General features: G+C 38.2%; 1 protein-coding gene across 1 annotated transcript; it reads right to left on the bottom strand.

The window, feature by feature from the left end:
• Positions 1 to 670: 670 nt before the first annotated feature.
• LOC133245190 (guanylate-binding protein 6-like) lies at positions 671 to 26,557 on the bottom strand. Its single transcript, XM_061413162.1, has 9 exons — positions 26,368 to 26,557; positions 25,466 to 25,593; positions 14,193 to 14,400; positions 12,398 to 12,643; positions 6,783 to 7,063; positions 5,888 to 6,100; positions 5,465 to 5,567; positions 4,910 to 5,103; positions 671 to 3,968 (listed from the first exon to the last, which is right to left on the bottom strand). The coding sequence occupies exons 1-9, from the start codon at positions 26,555 to 26,557 to the stop codon at positions 3,744 to 3,746; spliced, it is 1,788 nt and encodes a 595-aa protein (XP_061269146.1). The 3' UTR covers positions 671 to 3,743.
• Positions 26,558 to 26,623: the final 66 nt, after the last annotated feature.

The raw sequence follows: 26,623 nt of genomic DNA, 5'->3' as shown, positions 1-26,623 counted from the left end.
AGCCATTTAAAAAAATACATTTGAATCAGTTCTAATGATGTGGATAAAACTGGAGCCTATTATACAGAGTAAAGTAAGCCAGAAAGAAAAACACCAATACAATATACTAATGCATATATATGGAATTTAGAAAGATGGTAACAATAACCCTGTATGCAAGACAGCTAAAGAGACACAGATTTATAGAACAGTCTTTTGGACTCTGTGGGAGAAGGAGAGGGTGGGATGATTTGGGAGAATGGCATTGAAACATGTATAATATCATATAAGAAATGAATCACCAGTCCAGGTTCAATGCAGGATACAGGATGCTTGGTGCTGGTGCACTGGGATGACCCAGAGGGATGGTACGGGGAGGGAGGTGGGAGAGGGGTTCAGGATGGGGAACATGTGTATACCCGTGGCAGATTCATGTTGATGTATGGCAAAACCAATACAATATTGTAAAGAAATTAGCCTCCAATTAAAATAAATAAATTTAAATTTAAAATAAATAAATAAACTGTGGTGTTGGAGAAGACGCTTGAGAGTCCCTTGCATTGCGAGGAGATCAAACCAGTCAATCCTAAAGGAAATCAACCCTGAATATTCATTGGAAGGACTGATGCTGAAGCTGAAGCTCCAAAACTTTGGCCACCTGATGCAAAGAGCCAGTTCATTGGAAAAGACCCCGCTGATAGAAAAAGACTGAAGACACAAGGAGAAGAGATGACAGATGATGAGATAATTAAATAGCATCACTGACTCAATGGACATGAGTTTGAGCAAACTCCAGGAGATAGTGGAGGACAGAAGAGCCTGGCATGCTACCATCTATGGGATTGCAGAGTCGGAGATGACTTAGCAATTGAACAGCAACAATGCAGTTAACAACCTCTAAAAGACTTTGTCTTTCTTTAAATGATCACTACATGTTGGTTCTATTATTTTTATTGAAAGGAAATAAAAACAGTATTTCAAAGAAATGTATGCACTCTCATGTTTATTGATGCATTCCTCACAATTGACACCATAGGAAAATAACCTAAATGCTCCCTAATGCTTGAAAGAATAAAAAAAGACTTGACACATGCACACAATGGAACACTATTTGGCCACACAAAAAAGGAGGATATCCTGTCATTGGAGACAACATGGATGGACTTCTAGAACACCTAAGTGAAATAAGTCAGAGAAATACAAGCACTGGATGATATCCCATATGCATCCAATTTGAAAATGTCAATTTTTTTCTTCTTGTTCTTCAATTCAGAGCATCTCTAAGAGATTAGAACACATATTTGATTTGAGTTGTCAGTGGAAACAAATATTTATATAGTATAGTTTGCCTTTACATTAAACTTTTCAATTTATTGGTCACATATTCATTGATATAAAGTTTCTTGCTTTAAAAGGGCAAAGTCATTCTTCCTTTTGAACATTTGAGGCCACAACTGGATGGAACCATTTAAACTCTTCAGTAAAGATGTGTTAACATCTTTGCAGAGGCACAGACTGTGATATACGAGGACTCAGAGGAAGGTGTTATGCCAGAAAAGTTTCTTTCATTCTGTTAGCCTTAAATCACCTTAGAGACATTTATCTGGTGTCTAAAATCTGAAGTATTACCACAGACCTTTTGAGTATTCATGTCTTTCTGGCAATTGAAAACAGTCACACATGTATCCTTTTTTTTTTTTTCCAAGCTGATACTTATTATGTACATTCTTTGTCTAAACATACCCCATGGAGATATACAAAAATATATATATATAATTGTTCTTGTCCTCAAAGGAACTTTACTTTTATTTGAAAATAAGTACCAGAGTTAGTTACACCTGGTCACATCCAACTGGCTGCCATGTCCAATCATGTTATCAATTGAATGCTTGTGTTCTTCAAAATTCATCTAATGAAACCCTAAATGCCAAATTTTCCCCAGTATGATGTTATCTGGAACTGAGACTTTTAGGAGGAAATTAGGCATGAAGTTGAGACCTTCATGAATCTGATTAGTGCCCTTAAAACAAAAACATATCATAAGAGTTTTCTTTCTTTTCCCAATATGTGAGGACACAACAAGAAAACTACCATCTGTAAAGCTGGAGTAGGATGCTTACCAAGAATCCAACAATGCTGGCACACTGCTTTTGGACTTACAGCCTCCAGAATGGGAGGAATAAACATTTGTTTTGCTAGCCACCCAATCTATGGTAATTTGTTATAGCAACCTAAGATAAGACAAACTATGATGCTCATTACTATCATTGCATGTACTTGACTTCTGATTATTTAAATGCCAACACCTGGCCTCCATCATCAGGGCATATCATCCCCAATAGCATCAGGGCACCTATTTCTGCAGTGGTAAATCCCCGCTTCTGCACTTGCCTACTGCAGCCAGGCCACCACTGAACATTCAACTGTGATGGGATTCCTCTCATCAGGGCATATTCTTAATGTTTAGTGATCTGCTTCTACTATCTTAAAAGTATAATTCAAACATAGGAAGTAAATACTACTCTAGCTGTGATTTCAAAGGGTAACAGGAAAGTTTATACCTTATTTTTGAAGCAAATACAAGGAATTAAAAGCCAAGGACAAAATGAAAGCAAGGTTAGGATGCAAATTTTATACTTTTTAGTATTCTGATCTAATTCATTGAGCAAGCTAATGTCATTTCTAGAGGCAATGAGCAATTTCATCATCTAATAGCAAATTTCACATTTTTTGTTAGTATTATAATTGTATTACATTTTATGCTTTCCTAGTAACTTATTTACAAAATGGTAATACAATCTTTCTGAAATATGGAGTATATAATGAAAATCATGTGCCCCTTCCACATGCTGTTCTCCTCAGAAAGAATCAATGATTCCAATTTCTAATAAATCTTTCCAGAGATGTTTTATCTCTACATACATATGGGTGCCCATATCTTTTTGCAGTGAAAATATTATCCATAATACTTGTACCTTATTTTTTCACTCTATAGTATATCTTCAAGTTTGTTCTATATTCATACAGATGGAGCTGCATTGTCCATTTATTCGGAGAAGGCAATGGCACCCCACTCCAGTACTCTTGCCTGGAAAATCCCATGGACGGAGGAGCCTGGTGGGCTGCAGTCCATGGGGTCGCTGAGTCGGTCACGACTGAGCAACTTTACTTTCACTTTTCACGTTCATGCATTGGAGAAGGAAATGGCAACCCACTCCAGTGTTCTTGCCTGGAGAATCCCAGGGACTGGGAAGCCTGGTGGGCTGCTGTCTTCGGGGTCGCACAGAGTCGGACACGACTGAAGCGACTTAGCAGCAGCAGCAGCAGCAGCAGCAGTCCATTTATTGGCTAAATACAAGGTATTTCAGTATTGCACATACATAAAGTATATTACCAATTTTTATAGATGGACATTTAACTAGATTCCTGATGGACATTTAACTAGACTCCAATCTTTTGCCTTTAAAAGTAGTGCTTTGATGAACCTCTTTCATGTATGTATGTATATATGTGTGTGTGTGTGTGTGTGTGTGTGTGCACTCAGATATATAATACATGATTTTCCACATACAGATACATATCCTAAAAGTGAACCTGCTATTTCAAAATGTCCATATTTATTTTATCTAATATGGGCCAGACATTGATATCCTCTAGTAGCCACTTTTTATATTTGAAGCTTTGCTGAACAAAAATGAAAAGCATGCATAACAAAAAGAGTCCAGAACATATACCCATGCTCCATAATTTCTTTGAAATGAGAGCTACTTTTTAAATAAAGAGCCTATCCCTTTCACAATCTGCCCAAGAAGTTTAGCTGGAGAACTCAATATTGAAGTGAGCTCATCACCAAATTTGTCCAAGGCTTTTGTAACCCAGGGAGTATCCTTTTCTTTAGTATCATCAATCATATTTTTTAACTGATTTATTTCTGCACTCATCAACTCAGATTTCTCTCTAAAACCTTCATTAAGCAGAGTTTCTTGGACCTAGAAATAAAGCAAAGAGGGAAGTAATATGTTTTAAATTCTCATTTTTTTCAAAGACTACATTTTGCATTTAAGAACTTTGTCAAACTATCTTTGTTTTACTCATAAAATTGTTCTCTCTTACTCAATCAAGAAAGGGGAGTTTTGTAACAGGGACTATCTCCTGGTTTTGACAGGACTATTAAGAGAAAGTGTAGTTTACAGCCTTACTAATATTCACACACTATTGGGTTTTGCCAGGAGGCTAAGCCTCACATGAGGACAAATGTTATGCATTTCAGATAAATGTTATGCATTTCAGAGGTAACCTTGGATCAGGCTGCAATAATTCTCAGGATGGTGAGAATTATAGAAATCTGCTATAAGGACATCCAAGTGGACAATGATAGAATTCTCTTTATGCCATACAGTATCTTGGGTATCTCTCCACCCCTGGAGGCAATGCAGCAAGTTTAGAAGCTGCCACATCCCAGTGTTTTTAAGTTTGGACATTTTTGATAGTTTTATTGCAGCATAGCTCTATCTCAGGGCCTATGGCTGAGAACAGAGTTCCTGGTAATTGGCAGGGATCCTGAAAGCAAACTAGTTGCTGCTCATATTAAATATATACTGTTGGAATATCTGTCTAATTGAGCTTCCCAGGATCATTTAAAATTTCCCCAAATAGCTACTTAAACCCTATTTGTAATTTCCAAGGGTTTGAGGAATCAATACTCGTCCTGAACTCTTCAAAGTCTACATGTATAGTAGAAATTAAAGCCTTATTTTTTTATTCTTAATATTTTTAATTATTTAGGAATAATTCTAAGGGTTTTAATGAATCAGAAGCAGTAAATGGCAATGATGCTTCCTCCATGGTCTTGCTGTAAACTTCGCCCATCCCTTCCTGATGTCCCAGGGTAATGACCATTGAGCACGACTAAGGCCACAGCCTGACTTACCTTCATCTTATGCTCCAACATCATATTCATCTCTCTCAGTAGGTTTTCTTTTTCTTTCTCCAGCTTCTCTGTCAGCTGGGCTATGTTTTCCTGGAAACTCTTCTTTTGCGCCTCCATCTCCTGCTGCTGTTCTTGCAGTTTCTGTTTCAGCAGCTCCCGTTCCTTCTCAGCTATCTCATTCCTAGCCCGCTCTTCTGCCCCAGGAAAGTTCAGAAAGGAATAAAAGTAAGATGAAGACAGATCTTTATGCTCCAGAGCTCAGAGACCAAACCAAATTAGAAAGAGAGGAGAAATCTCTGAATTCCCACTGCCATACCCCACACCCCAAACCCTGTGTCCACACCATCAAGAGCACATTTCAGAATGTGATGGGAAAAACTGTTTGGCTGACATCTAACCACATCCAACCACATCTCTTGCTGTTTTCAGATGTAGTAGAGTTGTTTCACAGAAGGAGAGGAAGTTCCTTGTATCAGGAAGGCTTTGCTCTTGTACCTATTAGAGGTCACTGCAGGAACCTACCCATCCCACTGTGAGCAGAGTGCTACCCCATACCTGCTACAGTCTTCTCCCCATCAGTGAGTGCTTTATCTGCCTGCAGGATGGATTTCTCTAATGCTGCTTGTGACTGAAGAAAGCTCTGAAGGACTTCATTTGCCTGGGGAACCATGAAGGAGCATAGAACTTAGATTTCCACTGAGAAGATTAGTGCTGCAAAAACATGTATGTAATTTTTGCTTCATGTTTAAAATTCTGTGGTGGTTTCCTACAGCAAGTCCAAGCTCCATACTCATGTTTTGAGAATACATATCTCTACTCTCCTCAGGAATAAATTTCAAGTAGTAGATCTTAAGAGCTAAAGCTGTCATGATATCTCCATGCTTTCTCATTGCCCACACCTAGTTCTGTGCTCTCAGATTTTCAGGAGACCCCTTTAGACTCTATTCTGTAGACTCCCCATGCTCTATGTGTCCTCACCTTCACTCCTTTTCTGGGCACTTGATGATAATCCTGTTCAAACCTTTCCTTTGCTTTCCTGTAGAGTTCATAACCTCCAGGAACAGAAAAAGTGCCCGCTGAAATACTTTCCATTAGGGTCTTGGAAATCTCATCAAGTTTAACCTGGCAGTATTTGACAGATGCCTCTTCATTCTGTAACACAAAATCCTCCTTCTTGTTCTTTATAATTTCCTGGAAGTGAAATGTAGAGGGATGTCACAAGAAGAATGAAAAAGAGGGGATAAAATTTCAAAGAATTTGATAGAAAGAATGGTCTAACTGCTGTCCTTATTAGAAAAATATTTTGCTGGAGGACACAAAATTAAAAAAGCAATCACAAGTTCTGATTTACTCCCAACCCTGAAAACTCTCTGAAAGACCACAGGAAAGTTTCTCAACCTCCCTTCAGGTTCTTCATCTGAAATGTTGGTGTTGCATTATCTAATCTCTACAGTTCATTGCAGCTATTGATTCTATATTCAATGCTACAGCAAGGAGCAACCTAGGTTGAAAATGGCCTGGCATAAGGGTCTGATTAGAGAAATTTGGATTCTTCTTCATGGGATGATGTTCACAGAAAACTAGAGCAACTTAAGAATGACTTTTGGGTGTTCCAGACATATTTGGAATCCAAAGATATATATACTTTAGGAGGATATATATACTTATTTTTCATCAGAAAACTAGAGAGATTTCTAGATAAACTACTGAGGTTTAACAGAATAAAAAACAAAATATACTCCTTTGTAACTCTATCCTTCCTGAGAACACAGACTGCTTTTGAGTGAGGGGTGAGCCATGCGGCTGGTAGTGGCATTTCTAGGTTTCATTCATCAAGGGGAGGGGAGAAATGGTAAGTATTAAGACGAGTTACCACAAGATTTTTCTGGAATTCCTGATTTTCATCCTTGAAGGAGCGCTCCATGAAGATGGCAATGGCTTCCTTCTCACAAGCTGCATGCACCTCCAGCAGCTCCTGGAACGTGTCTGTGGGGAGGCTCAGTTGCTGGGTCATCTTCTCACTGTAGTGGTCAGCTGCCTTTTGCACAGCTGCTGAGTTCTCCAAATGAGCCAGAGATGTGACTGCATTCTCCAAACAAGGTACAGCTCCATTGTTGATGGTATCCACGTAGGTCACAACCAACTTTCCCAGCCCTGAAAAGGCCATCAAATTTAAGGGATAAATATCAAGTCATTGGTCCATAAAATACAAGATTATGAGATTACATTTCTAAAGTATCTGTCTCTCTCTCTCTCTCTCTCTCTCTCTCACACACACACACACACACACAGCCATATCTCCTTTTACTATCATCACCTTTGTTTTCCTACTGACTCTTCACTTTTATGATTCTTGGGGCTAAAAAAGAATTGAAAATCTACCTGTATCCAACCTAAGGAGTATCTGAAAAATATAGTATCCTACTAAAACCTTAAAAGCAAAATAGCTTACATAGGTATTCAGATAAGACAGGGTATATCAGATTTTATTTATTCCTAATTCCAAGGCTTTAAAGGTACTTTCAGAGATTTATAGGCTAGTACTGATATTTGAACCACACAAAACTCTCAAAATATTTTTTGTTTTCTCCTTGCAAAGAACTTTTATTGTATAAGGTTTCCCCTGAGAAAATGGCATATTCTGTTTTTATACTGAGATAGTGATTTTTATTCTGAATAGAGAAATTTTTCAAATAAATGGAAGTCACAGATATCAGTGACAAAATTTGCAGTTTATGGGAGAGATTTATAGTTCCCCAGATATTGTTCAATTGCTCAGTCCTGTCCAACTCTTCATGACCCCATGGACTGCAGCATGCCAGGCTTCCCTGTCCTTCACTAACTCCTGGAGCTTGCTCAAACTCAAGTTCATTGAGTCAGTGATACCACCCAACCATCTTGTTCTCTGTCATCCCCTTCTATTCCTGTATCAATCATTCCCAGCATCAGGATCTTTTTCGATGAGTCAGTTCTTTCCATCAGGTAGCCAAAGAATTGGAGCTTCAGCTTCAGCATCAGTCCTTCCAATGAATATTCAGGACTGCTTTCCTTTAGCATTAACTGGTTGAATCTCTTTGCAGTCCAAGGGATTCTCAAGAGTCTTCTCCAGCATCACAGTTCAAAAGCATGAATTCTTCGGCGCTCAGCCTTCTTTATATGATCCAGCTCTCACATCCAAACATGACTATTGGAAAATCCATAGCTTTGACTATACAGACCTCTGTCAGCAAAGTAAAGTCTCTGTTTTTTTTAATATGCTGTCTATGTTTGTCACAGCTTTCCTTCCAAGGAGCAAGCATCTTTAATTTCATGGCTGCAGTCACCATCTGCAGTGATTTTGGAGCCTAAGAAAATGAAGTCTCTCAATGTTTTCATTGTTTTACCATCTATATGCCATGCAGTGATGGGACCAGATGCCTTGATCTTCATCTTTTGAATGCTGAGTTTTAAGTGAGCTTTTTCATTCTCTTCTTTCACTTTCATCAAGAGGCTCTTTAGTTCCTCTTCACTTCCTACCACAATGGTGTGTCATCTGCATATCTGAGGTTATTAATATTTCTCCCAGCAATGTTGATTCCAGCTTGTGCATCATCGAGCCTGGCATTTCGCATGATGTACTCTGTAAATAAGTTAAATAAGCAAGGTGACAATATACAGCCTTGATGTAGTCTTTTCCCAATTTGGAACTAGTCCATTGTTCCATGTCTAGTTCTAACTGTTGCTTCTTGAGCTGCATACAGATTTCTCAGGAGGCAAGAAGGTGGTCTGGTATTTCCATCTCTTTAAGAATTTTCATTTTGTTTAAATTATTTATTTAATTGAAGGATAATTACTTTACAATATAGTGATGGTTTTTACCATATATCAACATGAACTGGCCATGAGTATACATGTCTACTCAAATCCTAACCCCCTTCCCACTTCCCTCCCCACCCTATCCCTCTGAGTTGTCCCAGAGCACCGGCTTTGGGTGCTCTGCTTTATGCATCAAACTTCCACTGGTCATCTGTTTTATAAATGGTAATGTACAATTTCAATGCTATTCTCTCAAATCATCCAACCCTCACCTTCTCCCACTGAGTCCAAAATTTCTTTATATCTGTGTCCCCTCTGCTGCCCTACATGTAGGACAGTCATTACTATCTTTCTAAATTTTGCAAATATGCATTAATATATAGTATTTGTCTTTCTCTTTCTGACTTACTGCACACTGTATAATAGGTTACAGTTTCATCCACCACATTAGAACTGATTCGAATGCATTCCTTTTAATGGCTGAGTTTTTTCATTCCAATCCCAAAGAAAGGTAATGCCAAAGAATGCTCACACTACTGCACAATTGCACTCATCTCACACACTAGTAAAGTAATGCTAAAAATTCTACAACCCAGGCTTCAGCAATATGTGAACCATGAACTTCCATATGTTCAAGCTCATTTTAGAAAAGGCAGAGAAACCAGAGATCAAATTGCCAACATCTGCCAGATCATCAAAAAAGCAAGAGAGTTCCAGAAAAAACATCTATTTCTGCTTTATTTACTATACCAAAGCCTTTGACTGTGTGGATCACAATAAACTGTGGAAAATTATGAAAGAGTTGGGAATACCAGACCACCTGACCTGCCTCTCGAGAAACCCATATGCAGGCCAGGAAGCAACAGTTAGAACTGGACATGGAACAACAGACCAGTTCCAAATAGGAAAAGGAGTATGTCAAGGCTGTATATTGTCACCCTGCTTATTTAACTTATATGCAGAATACATTATGAGAAATGCTGGGCTGGAAGAAGCACAAGCTGGAATCGAGATTGCTGGGAGAAATATCAATAACCTCAGATATGCAGATGACACCACCCTTAAGGCAAAAAGTGAAGAACTAAAGAGCCTCTTGATGGAAGTGAAAGAGGAGAGTGAAAAGATTGGCTTAAAACTCCACATTCAGAAAACTAAGATCATGGTATCCGGTCCCATCACTTCATGGCAAATAGATGGGTATACAGGGGAAACAGTGGCTGACTTTATTTTGGGGGGCTCCAAAATCCCTGCAGATGGTGATTGCAGCCATGAAATTAAAATATGCTGACTTGAGCCCAGCAGGAGAAAGAATCACACCTGTACCTGTTTCTGCCTTTTGACTCTCCAGGAAGGAGGCCACTGGGACTTCCTGGTGGGAAACGTTGTATTTTTTTTTTAAAAAGAAAAAAAAAAATAAATAAAATATGCTTACTCCTTGGAAGGAGAGTTATGACCAACCTAGATAGCATATTCAAAAGCAGAGATATTATTTTGTCAACAAAGGTCCTTCTAGTCAAGGATATGGTTTTTCCAGTAGTCATGTATGAATGTGAGAGTTGGACTATAAAGAAAGCTGAGTGCCAAAGAATTGATGCTTTTGAACTGTGGCGTTGGAGAAGACTCTTGAGAGTCCCTTGGACTGCAAGGAGATCCAACCAATCCATCCTCAAGGAGATCAGTCCTGAGTGTTCATTGGAAGGACTGATTTTGAAGCTGAAACTCCAATACTTTGGCCACCTCATGCGAAGAGTTGACTCATTGGAAAAGACCCTGATGCTGGCAAGGATTGAGGGCGGGAGGAAAAGGGGATGACAGAGGATGAGATGACTGGATGGCATCACCAACTCAATGGACATGAGTTTGAGTAAACTCCGGGAGTTGGTGATGGACAGGGAGGCCTGGCATGCTGTGGTTCATGGAGTTGCAAAGAGTTGGACACAACTGAGCGACTAAACTGAACTGAACTGAATATTCCATTGTGTATATGTGCCACAACTTCTTTATCAATTCATCTGCCAATGGACATCTAGGTTGCTTCCATGTCCTAGCTATTGTAAGCAGTGCTGCAATGAACACTGGAGTATATGTGTCTCTTTCAATTCTGTTTTCTTCAATGTATATGCCCAGCAGTGGGATTTCTGGGTCATGTGGCAGATCTATTCACAGTTTTCTAAGTAATCTCCAAACTGTTCTCCACAGTGGTTTGTACCAGTTTGCATTCCCACCAACAGTGTAAGGGGGTTCCCTTTTCTCCACATCCTCTCCAGCAGTTATTGTTTGTAGACTTTTTCATGATGGCCATTCTGACCAGTGTGAGATGATACACAAAAGTGGTTTTGATTTGCATTTCTCTAATGAGAGATGTTGAGAGCATTTTTTCATGTTTTTATTAGCCATGTCTATGTTTTCTTTGGAGAAATGTCTATTTAGGTTTTTTTGCTTAGGTTTTGATTGGGTCGTTCATTTTTCTGGTATTGAGCTACACGAGTAGCTTGTGTGTTTTGGAGATTAATTTTTTGTCAGTTGCTTCATTTGATATTATTTTCTTTCATTCTGAAATCTGTCTTTTCACCTTGCTTATAGTTTCCTTCCTTGTGCAAAAGTTTTTAACTTTAATTAGGTTCTATTTGTTTATCTTTTTCTTCCTTTGTTCTGCATCCTATCTTTGTTTTTATTTCCATTACTCTGGGAGGTGGGTCATAGAGAATCTTGCTGTCATTTATTCCAAAGAGTGTACTGCTTATATTTTTATGGGGCTGTGGGATGCTCAGTCTCTAGGTCATCTTCTCACTGTAGTGGCCAGCTGCCTTCTGCACAGCTGCTGAGTTCTCCAGATGAACCAGAGTCATCACTGCATTCACCAAACTAGGTACAGCTCCATTGTTGATGGTATTCATGTAGGTCACAACCAACTTTTCCAGCCCTAAATAGGTCATCAAATTTAAGGGATAAATATCAAGTAATTGGTCCATAAAATACAAGATTATGCGATTACATTTCTAAAGTCTCTCTCTCTCTCTCTCTCTCTCTCACACACACACACACACACACACACAGAGCCATATCTCCTTTTACTATCATCACCTTTGTTTTCCTACTGACTCTTCACTTTTATGGTTCTTCAGGCCTTGGGACTAAAAAAAAATTGAAAATCTACCTGTATCCAACATATTAAGGAGTATCTGAAAATATAGTATCCTACTAAAACCTTAAAAGCAAAATAGCTTATGTAAGTATTCAGATAAGACAATGTATATCAGATTTTATTTATTCCTAATTCTGAGGCTTTAAAGGTACTTTCAGAGATTTATAGGCTGGTACTGATTTTTGAACCACACAAAACTCTCAAAATATTTTTTGTTTTCACCTTGCAAAGAACTTTTATTGTATAAGGTTTCCCCTGAGAAAATGGCACATTCTGTTTTTATACTGAGATAGTGATTTTTATTCTGAATAGAGAAATTTTTCAGATAAACGGAAGTCACAGATATCAATGACAAAATTTGCAGTTTATGGGAGAGATTTATAATCCCCCAAATAAGATAATTATAAAATATACACATTTTTTTCATGGAGTGTGAATGTCCATAAGCCCAGAATTCCATATAAAATCCAACAGAAATACTGAAAAACACATTATATAAAATATCTGCAGTATATTGCTACTCATAATAATAGGAAAAAAAGACTTACAATTTCCAGTTACCAGGACTCCCTCTCTGAGTGTCTTGGTTTTTGCATTGGTGAAGATGTAAGAACAGAATTTTTTTGTTTGTTCCTGGAATTTAGGATTCAGTTGGTATTCAGACACATTCTCAATATCAGCTAGGAGTTCTTTGTCATTTGTTGGTCGGTCAAAGACAAAACACTTCCGTGTTGGAAAGAACTCCCTGATGCACTCTCTGCATAAATTTGATGTTTGTACCTTCATATTCTTGCCTAAGGAACAGAGAAACAGAGATTAAAGCAGAAACAGTCTTACAGCAAGAGAGCCAAAAGTGTTCACGACAGATTTGTGTATTCTTGTTAACTTTTATGGTAATAACTCCTTTAAAACAGACATTCAGTACTTCTTTGCACATCAGACTTACACCAATGATATAACCAGAGAGATATTTGGGGAGATGTCTAATCCAGTAAAAGAAACCTATAGCTAGCATCCCAGGAACTGAACATGGTAGAATATTTCATTAGATGTTTGCTGTACTAATGGTTAAAAGAATAAAAGGTCAAATATAAATGTTTGCTCTACTTAGTCTTATGTAAGAATTGATCTCTGGGACCAAAAAGAAGAGCCACAAACAGGATAGTGGACAATATCAGAAATGTTAGGAATGACATTTGATTATTGAAGGAGAACTATTTTGATGTTAAAATTATTTGTACAAAGCTACATATTTTTAGCAAAAACCTCTGAAAGGTAAGTGTAACTAAACTGATATTTTAAGATGTCACCATTAATCTATAAACTCTTTGTCATAAAGGATTATGTTTGCTTTGACAGTGGTCCTCTTCTGTCTAGTCGAATTCCCAATAACTTTTTGAAAAACCATAAATAGAAATATGAAAGCAAGAAATAAGTAGATTAGAATTAATATTCCTCTCAGGTTTCACAAGGTGCACATCACTATGAATGTTACCTTTTACACTAACAAGTTGGTGGTGGTTGTTTAGTCACTAAATTATGCTCGACTCTTGCAACCCCATGAAATGTAGCCTGCCAGGCTCCTCTGTCCATAGGATTCTCCAGGCAAGAATACTGGAGTGGGTTGCCATTTCCTTCTCCAGGAGATCTTCCCAACCCAGGAATTAAACCTGGGTCTCCTGCTTTGCAGGCAGATTCTTTAGCAACTGAGCTACGAAGGAAGCCCTTAAACTAACATACTATTTGCAAATTATATAATGAAAAAGTAAGTGGGAATTAAAAGAAGCTGTGGTTTGAAAATGAAATGAACGTTCTGATAATTATCAGAAATATTGATAAGTCATAGATTAAAAAGCACACTCCAGGTTTATTTAGAACGTAAAATCATTTTGTAGATGATTTAACTATACAAGAATTAGAACAATTTATCCCTTTTTGAGAAGAATAACATGTAACTGTGTGAAATTTTTTTTTCATTACACAGACTTTCTCTTTGTGATTTCTTATATTGCAATTATCTAGTATATTGTTTTCCCTACTGGAGAAAAGCAGAAACTAAAATAGGGAGCACAAGTGTCTGACTTCAGAAGGATTTAGCACTGAATGTAATCTCGGTGCTAAATTAAAAATTGTATAAAGAAAAAATTGGCTTTGAATAATTTCACTCATACTTTTCTTAAGTAAACTTAAAATTCAGTCCCTAGGGCTTTGCAACCCAGTTTCTAATCACCATTTCTACAGATGTTAATCTCAAATATAAATGCGACCCTAGAGATGATGGACAGTATTTAGTAGATCCCACACTCTATTCAAACACCCACTGCCCAGGCCATGCCCTGTAACCTTTAGTCAGCTTCAAAGCATTTTCCAGGTATTGATCTTCTGTGATAGAATGACCATTTAACTTTAGCTCCAGGGTGAAATCCCGTACAGCCCATATAAAGTCTGGAAAGAAAGTCACAAATTCTGGGCAATCTTCTTCTCCATCAGGGCTGGGAGAGGACTTGGCTTTGATTAGTTTTGTGAGCTCTGTCACATAACTAGGACTTGATTAAGGAAAAGAAATTCCTTACTCACAATTCCCACATTCCTAATAAAATATTAAAAACCTTCTCTTTAGTTCTGAGTCCCCTTTGCACCATTAAAGGCAATTTTGTGACAGGGAAGGAAATGTGATTCCATCTCCATCCCCATAAATTCAGTGAAACTTGATAGTTCAGTTCCTAGAAGGATACTGCAAGTGCTCCAGGGCCTGGTTGTTGATGGTGCTCATACTGTTATAGATAAAGGTGCTGCACAGAAGCACGGCCAAAGAAAAGATCCATGAGTCATTCTTGGAGTCACCCTAGAGAGTACATTAAAACAATAGATTTAAGAGTTTACTTGTAAATTAGAAATTTATTCATAGACTTATTCTATCATGTCCTTATCTATTATTTCAGCTAGCCTAATCACCATGCAAAGAAATTGTTTGAAGACAGACATATTGGCTTTGACAATTACAAAGGCATTTCTTGTGATTACAACAGTGAGTGAAGTGAAGTTGCTCAGTCGTGTCTGACTCTTTGTGACCCCATGGACTGTAGCCTACCAGGCTCCTCCATCCATGGGATTTTCCAGGCAAGAATACTGAAGTGGGGTGCCATTTCTCTCTCCAGGAGATCTTCATGACCCAGGGATTGAATCCTGGTCTCCTGCACTGTAGGTAGATGTGTTACCTTCTGAGCCACCATATTTTCAAATAAAAGAAGATTCTTCATAGGGATTTCTTTGTCCTCAATTAGAGGAAATAAAATAACAGTACTGGTGTATAATTAGTTATTCTTTGATGAATGTTAGAACATATTCATTATGCACACATGTATTAATCATAAGTGATATAAAATAAACATAGTTGGCATAACTGGGTATTTAAATTATATCCAAACAATAAATAAGCTACTGCACATTTCCCAATATTCTTAGATTTAAAAATGTAGCAAGTTTCAGTTAAGATGATAGAATTGTAATAGTAGGACCTGGGGTTTACTTCTTCCAACAAGCACATTAAGAATAAATCTACAAGTGGACCCATTCACACAGAGCACATGCTGAACACTAGTAGAGGACCTCATACATCTAAAAGAACAAGAAAAGTTCTCCACATAACTGGGTAGGATCCTTAAGAAAAGAAAGAGGAAATGGGAGGGGACCAACATCCTGGTGGAGAGCTGATGGAAAAAAGAGGTTGCCATACCTAAGGAAGCTTCCTCACCAGTGGCGAGATCAGTTGAAAAAGTAGGGGAGTTTGGGGGCTATTAGAGTAAAGTGCAGATGGTGGTCTGTGGAGGCAGAGCAGAGAGTTATACAGATGGTCCATGCTACAGCCTTGTATGCTCCAGCCTGAGATGTGTGTCTGCCAGTGTTGGGGTGGACTGGGTGTTGAAGCATGGGGTTTGGGGCGTGAACCTAGGAAAAGGGCTGCTTCAGGCTGCATGGAGACAGCCTGAGGGGATGGGAGTGAGGAGCTCCACAGATAGGAATACTCTTCCTCTAAATGCTCTTCGAGGAAGCACAGACTGCCATGGAAGCAAGGTGCCATTTGTTGAGTAGCACACAGAGGGCAGGGCCACCATCATGGCCTCTCTCCCCAAACTCCAGCCCCTGACTCTGTGGGCACTTGGAGGACTCCTGTCAGAGCAAGTGTGTGTGCCCTAGTCATTGCTGCCTTGTCCTACTTACAACTGAGTGAGCGTGTGTGCCTGGTCAGTTGCAACCTCTTGCCCCTCCCACCTTAGTGAAAAAATGTGGTCTAGTCAGTAGCTGCCTTCACCCCCCTCTCTCCTGGGTGTGGTTGAAACCAAAGCTGAGCCCCAGAGGCTGTGGGGCTAAGGAAGAAGAACTGAAACTTCTTTTTATAGTTGTAGAAGCCAAGGGTTAAACCCCCATGAATGGCTTGGAAAAAGTGCCTATAGAACATCTGAATGGACAGTGAGTGCTCCCACAACTGAGATGGGTCTCGTTTTAGTGACTGTGGACTGTGGACCCTTCAACAGGGCCCTGTTCTCCAGAGGGATAAGACCCAGCTCCTCCCACCAGAGGGCAGACACCAGTCCTTCTCAACAGGAAGATTTCATAAACCCCTGTTAAATTCATCCACCAAGGGACAGATACAAGAAGCAAGAACTATGATCCTGCACCCTGCAAAATAAGATCACAAGCAGAGTAAGTGAGACAAAACAGAGATTACAGAGATTAAATTACAGAGATTACAGAGAAATACCATGCAGACAAAGAAAGAAAGTGAAAGTGAAGTCACTCAGTCATGTCTGACTCTTTGTGACCCCATGGACTGTAGCCTAGCAGGCTCCTTCATCCATGGAATTCTCCAGGTAAGAGTACTGGAGTGGGTTGCCATTTCCTCCTCCAGGGGATGTTCCCGACCTAGGGATCAAACCCAGGTCTCCCACATTGCAGGCAGACGCTTTACCATCTGAGCCACCAGGGAAGCCCAATGCAGACAAAGGAGCAAGGTAAAAACCTATAAGACCAAATAAATGAAGAAGAGACTGGCAATCTACTTCCAAAAGAATGACTTCCCTGGAAGCTCAGACAGTAAAAAAATCTGCCTGCAATGCAGGAGGCCCCCTTTCAATCCCTAGGTTAGGAAGGTCCCCTGGAGAAGGGAATGGCTACCCACTCCAGTATTCTTGCTTGGAGAATCACATGGACAGAGGAGCCTGGTGGGCTACTGTCCATGGGGTCACAAAGTTGAACCAGACTGAGCAACTAACACTTTCACTTTCAAAGTCAGAAAAGATGATTCAAGAAAAAGAAAGGAGGCATTAATTGAGAAGATAAAGGAAATTTTTAATAAAGATGTAGAAGAACTAAAGAACAAACAGTGATGAATAATAAAATAACTGAAATAAAAATATATATATACTAGTAGGAATCAATAACAGAATAACTAGAGCAAAAGAATGAATAAGTGACCTGGAAGACAAATGGTAGAAATCTCTGCTTTTAAAACAAGATAAAGAAAAGAAATGAAAATAAATGAGGAAAGTCTCAGAGATCTTTGGGGCAACATTAAATGTATGAATATTCTAACAATAGGGATCTCAGAAAAAAAGAGAAAAGGTATGAGAAAATATTTGAAGAAATTTTAGTTGAATTCTCTAACAAGAGAAAGGAATAGTCATCCAAGTCCTGGATGTTCCATATAGGATAAGTTCAACAAGAGACATGCTGAGACATATATTAAACAAACTAACAAAAATTAAATACAAATAAAAATATTAAAAGCAGCAGGGGGAAAGCAACAAATAACACACAAGGGAATCTCCATAATGTTATCAACAGATTTTTCAGCAGAGACTCAGAAAGCAAGAAGGAAATGGCATGATATATTTAAAGTGATGAAAGGGAAAAACCTACAACCAAGAATATTATACCTAATAAGGCTCTCATTCAGATTTAATGAAGAAATCAAAAGCTTTACAGACAAGCAAAGCTAAGAGAATTCAGTGCCACTAAACCAGCTTTGCAACAAATGCTAAAGGAACTTCTCTATGTGGAAAACACAAGATAAAAGGGGAAAAAGGAAGGAAAGAAAAAAGACCAACAAAAAACAAACCCAAAACAATTAAGAAAATGTTAACAAAAACATATATATTTATAATTACATTAAATGGAAATGCATTAAATGCTCCAACCCAATGATATAGACTGGATGAATGCATACACAAATAAGGCCTATATAAATACCATCTACAAGAGACCCACTTCAGACCTAGAGAAACATACAGACTGAAAGTGAGGGGATATAAAAAGACATTTCTTGTAAATAGAGATCAAAAGAAAGCTGAAGTAGCAATACTTATATCCAACAAAGTAGACTTTAAAATAAAGACTGTTATGCAAAATAATGAAGGATACTACATAATGATCAAGGGATTCAATCCAAGAAAAAGATAGAACAATTGTAAATTTATATGCACCAACACAGGAGCACCTCAATACATAAGGCAAAGGCTAAAATCCTAAAAAGGGGAAATCAACAGTAACATAATAATAGTGGGGGCCTTAAATACTCCACATACACCAATGGGAAAATCATCCAAACAAAAAATTAAGAGGGAAATATAAGCCTAAGATGACAGACCTAAGCCTAATAGACCTAAGATGGTCTATTAGGCCAGATAGACTTAATTGATATTTATAGACCACGCAGTCCAAAGGACCAGGATACACTTTTTTTCTAAGTACATGAACAACATTCTCCATATTATAGATCAAATGTTGCATCACAAATCAAACCTCATTAAATTTAAGAATGGTGGAATCATATCCTGATCTTGTCCAACCACAACACTGCTGCTGCTACTGCTGCTGCTAAGTTGCTTCAGTCATGTCCGACTCTGTGCGACCCCATAGACAGAAGCCCACCAGGCTCCCCCGTCCCTGGGATTCTCCAGGCAAGAACACTGGAGTGGGTTGCCATTTCCTTCTCCAACGCGTGAAAGTGAAGTTGCTCAGTTGTGTCTGACTCTTAGCGACCCCATGGACTACCGCCTACCAGGCTCCTCCACTCATGGGATTTTCCAGGCAAGAGTACTGGAGTGGGGTGCCATTGCCTTCTCCGAACCACAACACTAAGAGATCAGTAATTATCAATAATCAGAGGGAAAAAAACTGTAAAGAACACAAACACATGGAGGCTAAATATTTAATAATACATTATTAAATAATCAATGGATCACTGAAGAAATCAAACAGGAAGCCAAAAAAATGCCTAGAGACAAATGACAAAATCATGATGATCCAAAAGTTTTGGAGTGCAGTAAAAGCAGTTCTAAGAGGGAGGTTTTACCAATACAATCTTACCTTGAGAAATAAGAAAAATCTAAAGTAAACAGCCTATCATAACACCTAAAATAACTAGAGAAAAAAACAAAACCCAAAGTTAGAAGGAAATAAGTCAAAAAGATCAGAGAAGAAATAAAGACAGAAAAACAATGGCAAAGATCAATGAAACTAAAAGCTGGCTCTCTGAGAAGATAAACAAAATCGATAAACCTTTAGCAAGACTCCTCAGGAAAAAAGGGAGAAGATCCAAATCAATAAAACTAGAAAGGAAAAAAAAGACATTCCAATGGACACTACAGAAACACAAGGATCATAAAAGATTACTACAAGCAACTATATACCAATAAAATGGATAATCTAAAAGAAAAGGATAAATTCTAAGAAAGCCACAACTTTCTAAGACTGAACCAGGAAGAAATAGAAAATATTAATAGACCAAGCGCAAGTACTGAAATGGAAATTTTGATTAAATATCTTTCAACAAGCAAAAGTCCAGAACCAGATGGCTTCACAGGTGAATTCTATCAAACATTTAGAGAAGCATTAACATCTACTCTTATGAAACTCTTTCAAAAAATTGCAGGGGAGGAATACTCCCAATTCTATGAGCCATCACCACCCTGATACCAAAACCAGACAAAGATATCACATGAAAAACATACAAACATCACTGATGAACATAAATGCAAAAATCCTCAACAAAGTACTAGTATACTGAATCCAACAACACATTAAAAGATCATACACCATGATCAAGTGGTTTTAGTGCAAGAATTCAAGGATTTTTCAATATTTGCAAATCAGTGTGTTACACCACATTAACAAACTGAAGAATAAAAACCATATGATCATCTCAATAGAGGCAAAAAAAAAAAAAAAAAGCTTTTGACAAAATTCACCAACAAATTATGATAAAAAAGATAGAAAGTGGACAATAGAGGAAACCTACCTCAATATAATAATGGCCATATATGACAAACCCAAAGCAAACATCATTCTCAATGGTGAAAGACTGAAATCATTTCCTCCAAGATTAGGAGCAAGGCAAAGATGTCCACTATTGCCACTATTATGCAACACAGTTTTGGAAGTCTTAGCCACAGCATTCAGAGAAGGAAAAGAAAGAAAAGGAATCCAAATTGGAAAGAAGTAAAATTGTCACTGTTTGCAGATAATATGATACTATACATGTAAAACCCTAAAGATACTCCCAGAAAACTCCTTTAGGTCATCAATTTTTTTCCTGGTAAAATTCCAGAATACAAAATTAATACACAGATATCTCTTGTGTTCCTATACACTTACAATGAAAAATCACCTAGTGTAATTATGGGAACAATCCCATTTCCCATTGCATCAAAAAACATAAAATAGCTAGGAATAAACCTATCCAATGAGGCAAAACATCTGTACTCATAAAACTATAAGATACAAACGAAAGAAATAAAAGATGACACAGATGGATTGATATAATGTGTTGTTGGATTGGAAGAATGAATATTGTTAAAATGAGCATAACACCCAACACAATCTACAGATTCAATATAATTTTTATCAAATTACCAATGGCATTTTTCACAGAATCACAACAAAAAAAAATGTTAAATTTGTGTGGAGACACAGACCCTGAACAGCCAGAGCAATCTTGAGAAAAAAAAAATGGAGCTGAAGAAATCAGATTTCCTGGCTTCAGACTATACTATCAAGCTACAGTCATCAAAACAGTGTGATACTGGCACAAAAATAGAAATATAGATCAGTGGAACAGGACAGAAAACCCAGAAATAAAGCCATGTGCCTATGGTCAATTTATCTATGACAAAGGAGGCAATACTGCACAATGATGGAAAGACAATCCCTTCAACAAATGGTGCAGGGAAAACTGGAGAGCTACATGGAAAAAAATGAAATTAGATTATTTTTCAACACCATACACACACACAAAAAGCTCAAAATGGATTAAAGATCTAAATATGAGCAGGACATTATAAAACTCTTAGAGGGAAACATTGGCAGAACATTCTCTGAGATAAATTGCAGCAATATCTTTTTTGATCCATCTCCCAGAATAGTGGAAATAAAAACAAAAATAAACAAATGGGACCTACTTAAGCTCAAAATCTTTGGCACACCAAAGTAAACAGTAAAAAGATGAAAAGACCACCCACAGATTCAGAGAAAATATTTGCAAATGATGTGACCAACAAGGGATTAGTCTTCAAAATTTATAATCAGTTCATACCACTTAACAGCATCAAAACAAACAACCCAATCAAAAATGAGCAGAAGACCTACATAGACATTTCTCCAAAGAAGACATATAGATGGCCAAGAGGCATATGAAGAGGTATTCAACATTGCTAGTTCCTCAGTTCAGTTCAGTTCAGTCCTCAGTCGTGTTTGACTCTTTGTGACCCCATGAAGTGCAGCACGCCAGGCCTCCCTGTCCATCACCAACTCCTGGAGTTCACTGAGACTCACGTCCATCGAGTCAGTGATGCCATCCAGCCATCTCATCCTCTGTCGTCCTCTTCTCCTCCTGCCCCCAATCCCTCCCAGCATCAGAGTCTTTTCCAATGAGTCAAGTCTTCTCATGAGGTGGCCAAAGTACTGGAGTTTCAGCTTTAGCATCATTCCTTCCAAAGAAATCCCAGGACTGATCTCCTTCAGAATGGACTGGTTGGATCTCCTTCAGAATGGACTGGTTGGATCTCCTTGCAGTCCAAGGGACTCTCAAGAGTCTTCTCCAACACCACAGTTCAAAAGCATCAATTCTTCGGCGCTCAGCCTTCTTCACAGTCCAACTCTCACATCCATACATGACCACAGGAAAAACCATAGCCTTGACTAGATGGACCTTTGTTGGCAAAGTAAGGTCTCTGCTTTTGAATATGCTATCTAGGTTGATCATAACTTTTCTTCCAAGGAGTAAGTGTCTTTTAATTTCATGGCTGCAGTCACCATCTGCAGGGATTTTGGAGCCCAGAAAAATAAAGTCTGACACTGTTTCCACTGTTTCCCCATCTATTTCCCATGAAGTGGTGGGACCGGATGCCATGATCTTCATTTTCTGAATGTTGAGCTTTAAGCCAACTTTTTCACTCTCCACTTTCACTTTCATCAAGAGGCTTTTGAGTTCCTCTTCACTTTCTGCCATAAGGGTGGTGTCATCTGCATATCTGAGGTTATTGATATTTCTCCTGGCAATCTTGATTCCAGCTTGTGTTTCTTCCAGTCCAGTGTTTCTCATGATGTACTCTGCATATAAGTTAAATAAGCAGGGTGACAATATACAGCCTTGATGTACTCCTTTTCCTATTTGGAACTAGTCTGTTGTTCCATGTCCAGTTCTAACTGTTGCTTCCTGACCTGCATATGGGTTTCTCAAGAGGCAGGTAAGGTGGTCTGGTATTCCCATCTCTTGAAGAATTTTCCACAGTTTATTGTGATCCACACAATCAAAGGCTTTGGCATAGTCACAGGCAAATTTGGCCTTGGAATATGTAATGAAGCAGGGCAAAGACCAATAGAGTTTTGCCAAGAAAACGCACTGGTCATAGCAAACACCCTCTTCCAACAACACAAGAGAAGACTCTACACATGGACATCACCAGATGGTCAACACCAAAATCAGATTGTTTATATTCTTTGCAGCCAAAGATGGAGAAGCTCTACACAGTCAACAAAAACAAGACCAGGAGCTGAGTGTGGCTCAGATCATGAACTCCTTATTGCCAAATTCAGACTTAAATTGAAGAAAGTAGGGAAAACCACTAGACCATTCAGGTATGCCCTAAATCAAATTCCTTATTTGATTTAGTGGAACTGAGAAATAGGTTTAAGGGACTAGATCTGATAAATAGAGTGCCTGATGAACAATGGACGGAGGTTCGTGACATTGTACAGAAGACAGGGATCAAGACCATCCCCATGGAAAAGAAATGCAAAAAAAGCAAAATGGCTGTCTGGGGAGGCCTTACAAATAGCTGTGAAAAGAAGAGAAGCGAAAAGCAAAGGAGAAAAGGAAAAATATAAGCATTTGAATGCAGAGTTGCAAAGAATAGCAAGGAGAGATAAGAAAGCCTTCCTCAGTGATCAATGCAAGGAAATAGAGGAAAACAACAGAATGGGAAAGACTAGAGATCTCTTCAAGAAAATTAGAGATACCAAGGGAACATTTCATGCAAAGATGGGCTCGATAAAGGACAGAAATGGTATGGACCTAACAGAAGCAGAAGATATTAAGAAGAGGTGGCAAGAATACACAGAAGAACTGTACAAAAAGATCTTCATGATCCAGATAATCACCATGGTTTGATCACTGACCTAGAGCCAGACATCCTGGAATACGAAGTTAAGTGGGCCTTAGAAAGCATCACTATGAACAAAGCTAGTGGAGGTGATGGAATTCCAGTTAAGCTATGCCAAATCCTGAAAGATGATGCTGTGAAAGTGATGCACTCAATATGCCAGCAAATTTGGAAGACTCAGCAGTGGCCACAGAACTGGAAAAGGTCAGTTTTCATTCCAATCCCAAAGAAAGCCAATGCCAAAGAATGCTCAAACTACTGCACAATTGCACTCATCTCACATGCTAGTAAAGTAATGCTCAAAATTCTCCAAGCCAGGCTTCAGCAATATGTGAACCATGAACTTCCAGATGTTCAAGCTGGTTTTAGAAAAGGCAGAGGAACCAGAGATCAAATTGCCAACATCCACTGGATCATGGAAAAAGCAAGAGAGTTCCAGGAAAACATCTATTTCTGTTAGTTATTAGAGAAATGCAAATCAAAAATACAAAGAGATATCACCTCACACCAGTCAGAGTGGCTATCATCAAGAAATCCTCAAATTATAAATGCTGAAGAGTGTGTGGAGAGACAAGAACCCTCTTACACACCTGGTGGGAAGATAAATTTGTACAGCCACTCCAACTGTATGGAGATTGCTTAAAAAGGTAAACATAGAGCTGTCATATGACCTGCAATCCCACTCCTGGGCATATACCTGGAAAAAAAATATAATCTGAAAGGACACACACTCCCCAATGTTCATTGTAGTCTGTTTACAATGGCCAAGACATGGAAACAACCTAAATGTCCATCAACAGAGGACTGGATAAAGATGTGGTACATATGTACAATGGAATATTACCCAGCCATTAAAACAATGAAACAATACTATTTGTAGCAACATGGATGGCCCTACAGATTGTCATACTGAGTTAAGTAAGTCAGACAGAGAAGGAAAAATAGCTTATGACATCTCTGATATGTGGAATCTAAAAGGAAATTATACAAATTAACTCACAAAAGAGAAAGAGACTCACAGACTTAGAGAACAAACTTATGGTTGCCAGGGGGAAGACCATGTGGAAGAGATAGTTAGAAAGTTCGGATTGGATAAACACATGTTTAAAGTTGATAACCAACAAGGACCATGTATGTAGCACATGGAACTCTGCTCAATGTTACGTGGCAGCTTGGATGGGAGGTCAGTTGGGGGAAAATGGAGATATATATATATATATATATATATATGTATGGCTGAGTTCCTTTGCCGTTCATCTGAAACTATCATCACATTGTTTGTTAACTGGGTATACCCCATTACAAATTAAAAGTTTGATAACAAGTAAACACATGATTTCCAACTCCTTTTTGGGCAGAAATGGAAAACTACATAAATTTAGATATCATATTCAAATAATTATCAAAGTAAGGCAAATAGAAGACATAATTTATTTCATCCACTAGTACAAAGCTAAAATAACAAAATTTCATCTTAAAATATTTCTAGTAGGACAAACACTGACTTTTTATCAGGCGTTACATTTAAGTGCATCTTCTTCCTCTCTCCAACCTGTTTCTTTTTCAATCACACTTTATTAAATCTGACAGCACACATGTGGTCTTATCAACTAGACTAAAGACATTTTGAAAACATGACCATTAATTTAGTCACTGATGTCTACAGCACTGAGCCCAAAGGCTTGGAACTAAGCTGTATGGTACTTATTTATTAAATTTAATCGAATCATCCACCAAGTGCCAATAAATAAAAAGTTTTATCTAACATTTTTACCTAACATCTTTACAAAAAAGATTTTTACCTAAGGGTTCAAACAAACCAAGATTTGCCTCATTTAGTATGCCTGAATTTCTAAATTTTACAAACACATCTCAGTAACTAAATTACAAAGGATCATAAAAACATAAGGAGAAAATACAGAATAAAAAGGATTCATCTGTGACTCCCTGTCTTACCTTTTCAACATCTCCCAGGCCCTCAGTGTCCAGAAGGACCAGAGTGTGGTCTGATTTGGAAGGGTGAGGCACACACCACATCCAAATGCCCTTGGTTTTAGACTGCACTGTAGAGCCCAGAGGGAAACCTGCAAATGAAAAGAGAGAGCAACATTCAGTGACAGAGGATAATCTAAATAGCCCAGGGCTATAAAGTCAGACTTACTGGAATGCAAGTACCCCAGGATGCACTATTCTGCTTTCTCTATTTCCTCAAGAATGTCCTACTTTTGTGTTTCATCTATTTCAGGGAGGAGGAATATTAATTGTGAAAATGATGCCAAGCATGGGTTCAACATGAAGACAAAAACGTATCCATGAAGCAGACAAAAAGGAGGTAATTGATAACCATTATAAGGGCATTTTGAACAAATGGTGAGGTTCAAAGCCAGAGACAATTGTATTGATAAGAGACATAGGAAAAGTGGAAAAAATTAAAATTATTTTTTTGCCAGACTAAATAGTATTTTTAAAAGGGGAGTTACCCAAAAAGATATAAAATTCAAGAAGGAACATGATAGATATTCAAACACAGTTATATATTATTGGGAATATTTCATAAAAAAGTAAAATGTGTTTCAAGATAAAGCAGACTACAAGGCAAGAACCCAGTGCTTCAGCAAGTGAAATAAGGTAGAATTTAGGGCATTAGTAGGAGAGATTTTTGTTAACAGGAGTAAAACAACAAATATGGCAACAAATGATGATAAGGTAGTGATTTAGTGGTAAGAATTTTAAGGTTAAGTTTAAGGTTGGTTTATTGAGGGGAATCTGATTCTCCATTCACATGCACAGGGAAAAAACTAAGAATATGAGGTATAGTTGGAGTCATGCAATGACCTCTGCCCCAGTACAACACTCACCATGTTTCTGTCCTGCAAGACGGTTCATCAAGTAGGATTTACCCGTACGATACAGTCCTACAATGGCTACTACCACCACTGGCTGAGAAATCTTCTCAAGAGTCTCTATAGCTTCCTGGTTCACTGACAGTTGCTCGTTGTCATTTTCTACCAGAGAAATAGGGACCATCATGTCCCATCCAGATGCCATGGCTACCTGCAAACTTAAGAGTCTCCCTGCAGAAATAAAATTACAAAGTTTTCTCCAGTTCCAAGT

This window comes from Bos javanicus, chromosome 3, assembly GCF_032452875.1.
Source record: "Bos javanicus breed banteng chromosome 3, ARS-OSU_banteng_1.0, whole genome shotgun sequence".
NCBI classification, from domain to species: domain Eukaryota; kingdom Metazoa; phylum Chordata; class Mammalia; order Artiodactyla; family Bovidae; genus Bos; species Bos javanicus.
Note: the sequence above shows the minus strand (reverse complement) of the source record. Positions and strands in the feature narration are given on the sequence as shown.

Excerpts from the sequence above, each read along its gene's own strand:
- LOC133245190 (XM_061413162.1), bottom strand. The coding sequence starts at position 26,557 with ATGGCATCTGGATGGGACATGATGGTCCCTATTTCTCTGGTAGAAAAT. Across the intron at positions 7,064-12,397 it reads AGTCCTGGTAACTGGAAATT|GGCTGGGAAAGTTGGTTGTG; the intron begins GTAAGTCTTTTT and ends TGGCCTTTTCAG. Across the intron at positions 3,969-4,909 it reads TGTTGGAGCATAAGATGAAG|GTCCAAGAAACTCTGCTTAA; the intron begins GTAAGTCAGGCT and ends CTTTATTTCTAG.